The following is a 10,839-nucleotide window of genomic DNA, read 5'->3' on the forward strand; positions in this document are numbered from 1 at the left end:
TATATTACTCGCTTCTTGGCCAATATTCTAGAGTGGGTGTGAGTCATGCATTTAGGTCATCATCATCATCATCACCATCACCATCATCACCATCATCATCATCATCCGAATTTATCACTGCACCTCCCGGCTGCCCGAGCCACTCCCGACCGCAGCTTGGCTGTTGATGGTCCGTGTAGCCAGTGGCACAGCATCAGGACAAGCAGCCCGAGATCTACTGGACGCCATGTCCGACATATTCAAGGGCAAGTCGTTCATCAAGAAGGGCCATAAATCGTTTCCGGCCGACACGGTGCTCCGCGACAAGCAGCTGATCTGCCTGTACTTCGCCGCCCAGTGGTGTCCGCCGTGCCGCATGTTCACACCCGTCCTGGCGAACGTCTACAAGGACGCCAGGGAGGACAACCTGCCGATTGAGGTATATGTGAAGCGTGCTTATAGGCACCCCGTACGCTATTGGTATTTTCCAGTAGGGCAGTAGGGTATAACTTAAGCAAAGAAAAAAACACTTCAAGTTCCACCCCACCCCCCACCCCCCACCCCCCAAAAAAAAGTTACAGTGGGCCTGGCATTCATCTGCGCAAGGTAGCCGTGATGAACGGTTTTCGTTGTAACTAAGAGCTTGTAAATTATACGCGCATTTAAAATGAATTGCTTGATGGATTTGTGGTGTTCAACGTCCGAAAACGACCTTATGATTACGAGAAACTCCGTAATGAAGGGTTCCGGAAATTTCGACCACCTGGGGTTCTTTAACGTGCACCCAAATCTGAGCACACGGGCCTACAGCGTTTCCACCTCCGTCGAATAATGCAGCCGTCACACATTTAAAATGAAAGGTTCGTCGTTGCTGTAATGCAAATGATAATGTAAATGAAAATTATATGCTCACTTAAAATTGCGTAGTTGCTCCTAAAACACACGCTTGGTTGAGCATTGATGTCCGCATCGTCGCTGAAATTTGTCAGGTTCAAGCCCTAGACATAAAACCAGAGGCACGAACGTGTCTAAATGTAAAAGTCCCACTTGAGACATTCAAACCTATGTAACACGTGAAATGAGCTTGACATCATAAAAATGGGTCACTGCGATCTCGTAGTAAGTCGTATATAGTACCCTAAACTGTTAACGATTTGTTCTAAACAAGTGTAATTGTATCTGGTATCTATTAAAGTTTCGTGGGCGTGAGGCAGCAACGGCTTTGGGTGGGACAGCAACAGCTTGCACTCATTCTCAGGTCCTCACCGACTATAGTACCAATTACCTCCCATCAAATTCAACATCACACGCAGAAATGTTGCACGCACGAAGTGGGACATAAATGTAAAGTGTGGCAGCTTGGGCTAGTTGGTATGGCATGACGATAGTTATAGCGCGAGAATAAAACGACACAATTCATCACTGCACCTCCCTCGTGTCTTTCGTGTCCTTCTTGTCCCTGTGTCGTCGTTGTGTTCTCGCGCTATAACTATCACCTGTTCCGTCGGTCTCGAGCTTCTTGCCTCTCGATACTCCCTCCTAACAGTTTCCCTTGGCATCACAGACGTGTGCAGGGTCCACCATTGTGTGATCCAACTTCCACAGCAGCGCATCCCCCCCCCCCCACCTTCCAACCACTTTTGGACAAATCTGAAAATAAGACTCGCAGTCAACAACAAAAAAAGTGATACAGTGAAACAGTAAATGAAACAGCTGCTCACAACAACCTGCATTCTTCCCCCGCATTAACGCCAAAGGTGGAGAGAAAACCACTTTTGAAAGACAATCTCAACGGTCTTCGACCGCTCTTATCACACAAAAAAAAAGCTTCATGGCCCGGCAGGTGCCTATCGCCTTAGTCTTCGTTCATTCTTGGTGACTCTCGTTCTGCGACTAAAGCCTTTTCGAGCGGAGTTGTTACAGAACCGGCTTACAGACTGCTGCAGGGTAAGGACATAACTACGCATACAATCACTTGGTTTGCGGCGCACATGGGGTCAGCGGAGGGAGCCCCGCGTAACCTCAACGAGGTGGCCCACGAGGAGGCACGAAGATTAGTGGGCCGTGCAATCCCTGAGGCGGTTGAGTCTTCTGCTCTTGAGATTATGGACCTGCTGTTAAGGTACAGCGAGATAACCAAACATTATTACTTAGGGCGCAGAGAATTCGCCTTGCCACATTCTCGACTCAACAGGCTACAGGCGGTTACATTAAGACTCCTGCAGACGCAGACGTATCATAATCCGGTCGTCGTGAATAAAATTACTCTGGTCAGCGGGGCTTCGACCTGTTGTAGTAAGTGCGGGGGCCTACTCGTATTTGACCACATGCTCTGGCGCTGCTCGGCATTGACCAGTGAAGCTTCTCACGGTGAACAGTGGTGGTAGACACTGACGTGCTGGCGGTCCAACTCAGGGCTGTCCACAGGGCTCGTGTGGCGGTCGAGGGGCTTGGCCTCTCTGTCCCGGCGTGGAAGCAGCCAACATGAGTCTTGACTGATCCTCAGGACCTTCATGAAGTTATTCACACCATACCATACCTTGCACCATGAACCATTTCGGGGCAGGTCTGACTGCCCAACGATATATATATATATATATATATATATATATATATATATATATATATATATATATATATATATATATATATATATATATATATATATATATATATATATATATATGTATGTGTGTGTATGTATATATGTATGTGTGTGTGTATGTATATATATATATGTATGTATATATGTATGTATATATATGTATGTATATAATCGGCGCCTTCTTGCACCCTTTTTACACAGGCAGCATAAACTGCGGTTAACGTGACCGAGGTTACGTCTAACCGAAGTTCGCCTATGTTACACGGTACATGAAATCGCGGACGTTGTCAACCGAGCTTGACAGCCTCAGCCAGGTGGTTAACCGAGAAAATAGCGGCGTCTATGAAGGATGGGCTATAGGCGACTTAACCGAGGATGCTTTTGCGCTGTGTAACACCGTCGTTCAACGTGGTTAACAATGGTTTGTGGTAACCGCGATTAGCTTGTCTATGTGACGAAGGTATTAGATGCCTGAAGTAAAGGGTCCAATTCCCCGCCCCTTACTTTATGTGCGCGCCTAATGAGGGGTCGTTAACCAGGAATTTGTTTACCATACAGCGTCAGTTTCTGCGTGATAGCTATATTAATGGTCTTACTGGTTTACTCGCCCCTCTTGGGGCTAGGTCGTGTTCATCTCGGCCGACCGGAACGAGCAGGACATGCTCAACTACATGCGCGCCTCCCACGGCGACTGGTACGCTCTGCCTTTCGACGATCCGCTCCACGGGTGAGTGCCGCTCGAGGAATGGGCCAGGTCAAGTTCAGTGAATCGCAATACACCCGTTCTGACTTGTCACCCACAAAACTGTTATGTCACAGAGCTCTCGTGTTCTACGCGGAAGCATGTGTGCCCCCGCTTTTATGGTTCGCGACGTTGGCGTATGAGGCACGTTTAAATTATGGATAAATATTGGCAAGTATCGGCTAATGTTGGGCAAAGTATGGTTAGATTATCGGCAAAGTTCGCAATGCGCCTTCGCAAGACTAAACTAAATAGAATAGACTCGCAGGGTGACTAAGAATCACTTGAGGCAACTTGAAGGTAAACAATATGTTCTATATTTTTTCGCCGTCCATGTACTGACCCTCATGTGGCGTCGTTGCATGACGACTTCCCACGGTGACGTCACCATGCCACGGTGGTTTTTGCATCACTTATGTTCATGCCAACGCCACTGATGGTGGATTCGGGGCGTTTCATGACGCTTGTATGGACGTCACCTATATACCGTTTTCGATCCATCTAGTTCGAATTAGTTTTTAACCATATCATTTGCTCAATTAGCATCCAGTTGCGATATTAAATAGATGTGAGTTTTATCAAAGCGCTGAAGTTGAGCCTATTAGGAACATATCTGTATATCGACCTTTGTTTTTGTTCCGTGATGTATTCAGCGAACTTACAGAGCGCTTCAAGGTGGCCGGCGTACCCACTCTGCTGGTGATGACACCCGATGGCACCGTCGTCTGCCCCAACGGCAAGAAGATGGTCCAGGAGCGCGGAGTGCAGGCGTTTCGCGATTGGCTCAGCCACTAAGACGTCATCGGACGTGCTCTTAGATGTGACGCCCTCCGTGAAGCCCGTTACTATTTCGAACGCTATTTGCTTAGTTTGTGGAGCATTGTGTAACATTGTTCTGATTAGGGGCAACAGATCAACCACTTGTTATTCAGGTATAATAAACGTACTTATTTGATAGTTATCTATTGTGCTTTATTGTGTTATGGCCAGTCGTAGAAAATTTTGGTAGCTTGTGCGCGTTGGTATGGCACGTTCAATATATACAAATCTCCCAGTCTGACACCTACAAAAAGAACACACACACATCAGATACACAGTTGCTATGACCGTCCTTTGTGTTTCTGTCCTCGTCTTGTTGTGCGTCTTTAATTCATTTGACAAGCCAGTGTTAGCCGAAGGGCGCCACGTCATGATACCGAGTGTTGTCGCTGATGTGACTGTTTGGGGCCTAGAATTCTTTGCACTCGTGCATCGTGAGAGCGATTTAAAGTTAGTGTGGCAATGATGAACAACTAGTCTTCACAATGAAATATAACACTGGGGTGGGCCTGGTATCATTGCTTTCTTTATTGCTTACTTTAATGCCTGTGAATGTGGTATGAGAACTATAAAGTTTCTTTAAAAATGATAACATTTTTACGAAAAAGAAAGCTGTTTCTTAATTAGTGAAATGACTGGATAAAGTGGGATTTGATGACAGATTCTCGAAAATATTTCAGAATTTCTTTTATTTCCGGCCATACAACAACATGAACGTTATATTTCGAAAAAAAAATCTTACGAGAAGTGTCCTTCTTCTAGGATGCTTTGAGTTCGCACAGTCCTGGGCCCTTCGCTATGGTCCTTGGCTGGTCGCCGATGACTAAGCAGTCTTTACAAAAGCTCATTCGTGTGGTTTAATGGTTGAATCGTTATAAGCTTGCAGCCTACTGCCGTATATCGATGCGATCCTAGTTTTTCTCCAAAGGGACATTGTGGAGAGCATTGTGTAGAGGTCCATGGGGCCTTTGATTACGTGTAGAAATGTGCTAATCTGTACAGCGTGGACTGGTTTCCAACTCTCTAAATAATGACTTTTGTAGAAGAGCGACCGTACTGTGGGTTAGTTTGTAATACCACGTGATTTTGTGGAAATAAATCCTTTACGTCTTTTAGATGTTTACGTTAATGTGGTCATATTCATCGCATCTTTATTTCGGCATTTAAAACCCGACATAATATTTAATATGGTCATTTTTTTTTTCGGTGTAAAAAAGCTTATATGCATCTGAAATAAAGCACTGAGTGTGCCACTCGTGCTGAACTTGAAGCATAGGGTAGGCTGTGTTTCTCGAATGTCTTTTTGTAGTGGGAATCCCGGTCCATTAGCTAAAACGTTACAAACGATTTCCTAAAAGCTATTATTCTCCTTCATCGTTTAGCCAATTAGCTTGCGGGAATTTCGCTCATAATTATCTAACTGAAATTTAACGCGCACCGAAGTACAACAAGAGCGCATGCCATGGTGTTTCCAAACATTGTATGTACATACGGTGCTTCGAAAACGGGGTGTTGTAAAACGTTTTAGCATTTCATAATTTGACAAAATTCAATTTAAAAGAAGGAGTTAACGATTTAGAGTACTTCGTACTGTACTAAGCATAAGCCGTCCCGTGAGCCTCACATTTGATGAAGCCCTGTCGGCAAAAATTTGTCGTAACCACTTCTGCTTAACGGTCAGCGGACCTGGGCTCGACATGTGCAGGTAGGTCACTTTCGTAAGAAACTGAAGAAGACTGTGACAAATATATACATGATGACACCAGCAATGAGTGCCTATTCTGTGCGGATAGACATATTGAAACTGTCAGAGTACCCCTCATTTGCAAACAAGTGTCTCTCATTTCACAATAGCAGCCTGTAGGCAAATTATGTTCGCAATGCCTAGTCAAGTAAGCTTATGCACTGTAAAAGTGTTTAATGCTGACTGTTAGCAAGAACGACAAAATTGTCAAACACAGATTTGATTTTTCTTTAGTGCTTGCCCGGCATTTGACGGGTTTCTTCAAGGAAACCCCGTTCTCGCTCATGCAGCTTCCTGAACGAAACCCACGTTCCTGAATCATACACTGCTTTTTTTAATGGCAGAAAAAGGGCCATAAATATTGTGTGTGAAAAGCCATTGCACCTTAACTATTCATAGCACTTGTGATGACTACCGTTCATAAAATAAATTAGATTGTTTCGACAGGATAAGTTTTCGCATTGATTATAGGCCATAAATGAAGATTCCAAGTGTACAACTGAATATGAAATTACTGTACTGCCAAACTTGTGGTGTATCTAGATGATGGCACACCGCACACGTAGCCCTGTCGAAATAATTCTGCTGCGGGATACAGAGGCTCGACCTCCCACGCACTTGAGTGCCCTCCACTTCAGGTCGAGGAGGTGACCTCCCCAAAACACATTTCTGCTACGTCACTGCATGAACCATCACGCCAACCTACGCTTGGACAAAGGTCACCGTTATTCATTTCACCATATATAAAACTCAAACCACTACCATCTGTAATCGATATCGTTCAATATGTAAGCCACGCTAAAGGAAACCAATAAGCAGAGAGTTGTCAAAAGAATCGGGCGTGTGTTCACAAAGCCTTGACTCGGCAAGTATCAACAAATCTATGGGCTTGCTATGAACTCGCGCACAGCGGATATAATATCTGAGGGAAGAAATGGTGAAAGTCAACGCCAGCTCGTATCATTGAATTGCGTCCACGAATTGCGTTGGGTTATGGTGCCTTTACAGTCTTGGTCATACTTGTGTTAACTGTAGTGAATGGCCAGGAAGGCTTGAATAGAGAATAGCCACCCACGAGCAAAGTAGCAATAACTACGTTCCGGTGGGTGGTATGCTGCGTTTGATCTGCAAAGCTTCCTTGCAAAAGTTCGGACGGCCTCATTTGGTTAGAAGTGTTGCGTAAGGGGGTGAGCCAGTGTTACGAAAAAACGTATTCGTTCGATATACAATCTTCTGCTGCCATGGTGAAACGTTCACGTGACCTGCCGTGATCGAAGAGGTATCGGGGAGAAGGCTTGTCACAATCTTTTCAGTATGGAGTACGGAATAAGGCGTGGGACTTCTTTATCGTATGTAGATTGCGGTGCACCGCTCGTGTCGACGTCTTGCGACTGTTGTCGTTTCGTGGCGTCGCAGCTCCCGTGTATTGCTGTAACAGCTATTCAGCGCGCCTCTTGGATCTCGTTATCGCGAACGTGGCTAGATCTCCTTCACGCCGTCGTCTTGTTGATGCTCCTAGCTTCGAACTGTTCCGTTGCCCTTGACATCAGCCGTGCTTCTTCGGCAGCTGCATCGCTCACGCTTGAATCGCGGCTTGAGTCGAAGGTAACGTCAATAACGGTTGCTGAGAAACCTGCAAGTATACGAAGTTTTTCTTTCTCGAAAACTAACCAGATTTAAGAAAATCGGTGTACTCTTTGAAATCATGGGAGGCTTACGAACGAGGAATCACGGGAAAAATCACGCGATGGCAAGCGCTGGTTTCTATCAGCTAAGCGTGGCACCCTCCTAATCACACCATAGTTTTCCATGAATCCACTAGAGAGAACTCTGGCGTTAGTTTGTATGGGAGCTACAACGTACGGTCCTTCAGCGAGCATGTGAAACGGGGGTGGTGCACAAAATTTTATAATCTTCGTTCTTGCGGCTCCATTTGGCTTCCCGTGGTTCTGAGCGGCTTTGCCACTAGACGAGAACCAACTTAACCTTTAGTGTCACCAATGCAAACTGGGTGACGAAGTTCACAATTGCTTCGTTCATTCGAAACAAAAGCAAAACACATCAATAAACAAAAACCACGAGTGTCTTCGAAGCCGGCAAGCACGAAGACTAGACAAATTTGAGTACTACCCATCGATAACATGTTGGCTTAACAATCACTGCTTCAGAGTCCCCTAACCTAACCTAGCCTTGTCGGGCGACGGCCGTGACACATGAGGCATCGTAGTATAGAAGTCACAATAGAGCTTCCTCAAATTAACTTACAAAGGAAGACTCTCGCGCTGCCATTGTTCAGCGACCAATGATGGATAGTATATGGATTTGCCTAGTACTCGTGCTTGCGTGCTTCGGACGCACCCGTGACATTGTTTATCGCTGTGTTTTCATCTTATTTTGAAACAAAAGAAGCAACCATTTCGAACTTCGCGAGTCGATTTGGATTGGTGAACCTAAGAAGTGGTGAAACGTAGGCCTTGGCTGACTGTCGTCTCGTGACAAAGCAAGTCCAAGTCAAGCGAAGCCAAATGGAGCCGAAAGTGCGAAGATTAGGCAAATCCGTGCACTACCTATAGTTCCCATGCTGGCTGAATAACCCTGTGTCGCAGCTTCTGTAGCCACTAGCAACAGAGTTCGCTCTAGTGTATTTATTGGAAACTGTGTGAATATCACCCGATGGCAATGGGTGTTTTTCACCCGGTATGGTGAAAAAATGGTGTTTTTCACCCTCCTAATCACAGCCCCGACTTTCCCAAACGCTCGCGGAAAGATCCTATGTAGAAAGGAAAAGCCAAAGATCTGCGACAGAAAGCAAACTTCTTGGGATGTTTCGCAGTGCCTAACGTTCGTAACACCTGAATTGTTCCGGCTTTTTTTTTTACTATGTCGTATACGTGAACGATATGCATGGGTGTGTTCGAAAATAGTTTGATATAAAGGGTAATTCGACTTTCCCGATTTTGACATAGTTGTGTTCCACTGCACTATTATTACGTAGTTTGTAGGTTGTTGTGTTAAAAAGTGTGTTTAGAAAAAAAAACTATCGCAGCATATCGACGGAGTGATTGATGAGGAGCGGGGAGAAATGCTGGAGTATTTCCTCGCTAAACCGTGCACCGAGCGCGAATATCGCCCACTACATCATCAAAGACGTGACAAACATTGTATATGCTTAAACAAGAACTTTTATTATTTCTAAGTGGCAGCTATACGTCGCACGTAGTACGAGGTACTCTACTATGGGAGAGCTGAAAGCCATGTGTTTAGGAAAAAAAGGGTTAACGATTTAGAGTACTTGGTACTCGCCTACGGGACGGCTTTATGCTCTCCCATAGTAATCACACACTTGATGAGTGTGAAACGGCACTCAACACCAAATGTTGCCGTGGAAGAAATGTGTGTAGAAAATTTTGTTAACGATTTAGAGTACGACGTTCTCTACTATGGGAGAACAGAAAGCCGTCCCGTGGGTCTTACAGGAACACTTTAGAAGTAGGAAATGACCGCGAACGGAGTCGACTAAAGCACTCAATGATCAACCACTTTATTCTGGTATACCTCCATAATTGTTCTGGTGAGACCGCCGACTTCTGCAGCATTTCTGGTAATCATTCGCACCGAAAGCCTATCATCTAAGTCAAATACGGAGTCTTTTTACAGTTACTCCGTGTATATTTTTTTAAATGTTCCTCACGTTAGGATAGCTCACCCAACAATAGCATGGAGATGGCAAAATAGTGCCAAAGGTCAGCACTAAAGGTATATATTCAGTTTTTGCAGCTCAACAATCACGAACGTGCAGAAAAAGGAAAAAAACATGGTTGTCCCTCTGTGTTATAAGTCAGTACAATGCAAAATTAACACTAAGTAATACTTAAAGGTGGATTCACACAAAGTAACGGAGGACGGCGCATCACGTGACGTTCGCGTCATCGAAACATGCCGTCCTTGCTTCAACCGCTCTCCCCCGCTAGCGGCACGGATGGAAATGTGTCGCCGCTATTTCGATTCCTCCGTTTGACGGTCGTCTGCTCTCGATTGAGAGAATTAAGCGTCAAATGTGTCAGCATTGGTCGGATTGGCATGGCTAGGATTGGCACTATACTAGGATACTCTAGCTAGGCAGCAGGCAGCCTACGCGAAGTAGTCCCTTTTGGCGCGCGTCTCGTAACGATGTGGAAAGTGACGGGGGCGCACCATCAGCGTTTTATGTATACGTATAGACGCAGGCGCCGCTTAGCATTTGAGGCGCATGGAAAAGGCGGGACTTTCTCACGCGTTCAAAAACGCGAAGTCACAACACATGAATTGAAGGAAATACGAATATCTTGCTGGTGTCAGCTGCGTCCCGTCTCACATAGCTCCACGTACAGAAATTAAAGGCGGAACAAGCGCGCTGCACAAGCATAAGAGTCGAGAGTATGCGCGAGTGGGTGAGTGAAAACATTTATTGAAAAAAAAAAAAAGAGGAGAGGTGCAGCCCTTTAGAGGCTTCATAGTGGGTAAAGTCCTTATTCGGGGACCCCATTGGTGACACTTGCTAACCTAACCCTCTGGACCAGGGCCCAATATGCACGAGAATTCCGTGAGCGTAGCTCCGGCTGTGTGCATGCGACGTGCCCGCTGCTGCACCGGATTAAACTAGTAACGCGGTTATTCGGTCCGTGGAGCAGCGGTATTTCATCCTCGCGTGTGAATCTGGCTTAAGCTACACGTGTCTTTACCGAACGAGTTGAATGTTTACTATACACTGATGTAAGTGAGCTTGCAGAATGTCTGTTGAAGTCGGGCAGCTGTAGCTCCGTTTCAGGTAGATGCACCCATGATGCTTGGCGATACCACTCCGTTCGGACGAATAACGTGCGTGATAAATTATTAAATAGACCCAACCCTTGTTTTGGCAGCTGCATTAGTTAAAGCCGAGAACTGTAACCAACGAGCCGCTGTGGCGAC

The 10,839-nt window shown here is 45.5% G+C and overlaps 1 protein-coding gene across 1 annotated transcript; it reads left to right on the forward strand.

Annotated features, from left to right (window-relative positions):
- The first annotated feature begins 161 nt into the window (after window positions 1-161).
- On the forward strand, window positions 162-4,287 carry LOC119180752 (nucleoredoxin-like protein 2). Its single transcript, XM_075875074.1, has 3 exons — window positions 162-418; window positions 3,208-3,311; window positions 3,980-4,287. The coding sequence occupies exons 1-3, from the start codon at window positions 167-169 to the stop codon at window positions 4,119-4,121; spliced, it is 498 nt and encodes a 165-aa protein (XP_075731189.1). The 5' UTR covers window positions 162-166; the 3' UTR covers window positions 4,122-4,287.
- The last annotated feature ends 6,552 nt before the right edge of the window (window positions 4,288-10,839 follow it).

The sequence above is a fragment of the Rhipicephalus microplus genome, chromosome 10 (assembly GCF_043290135.1).
Source record: "Rhipicephalus microplus isolate Deutch F79 chromosome 10, USDA_Rmic, whole genome shotgun sequence".
NCBI lineage: Eukaryota > Metazoa > Arthropoda > Arachnida > Ixodida > Ixodidae > Rhipicephalus > Rhipicephalus microplus.

Coding starts and splice junctions, on each gene's coding strand:
- LOC119180752 (XM_075875074.1), top strand. CDS start 167: ATGGTCCGTGTAGCCAGTGGCACAGCATCAGGACAAGCAGCCCGAGAT. Junction 419..3,207: donor AGGACAACCTGCCGATTGAG/GTATATGTGAAG, acceptor TCTTGGGGCTAG/GTCGTGTTCATCTCGGCCGA. Junction 3,312..3,979: donor TTCGACGATCCGCTCCACGG/GTGAGTGCCGCT, acceptor TGATGTATTCAG/CGAACTTACAGAGCGCTTCA.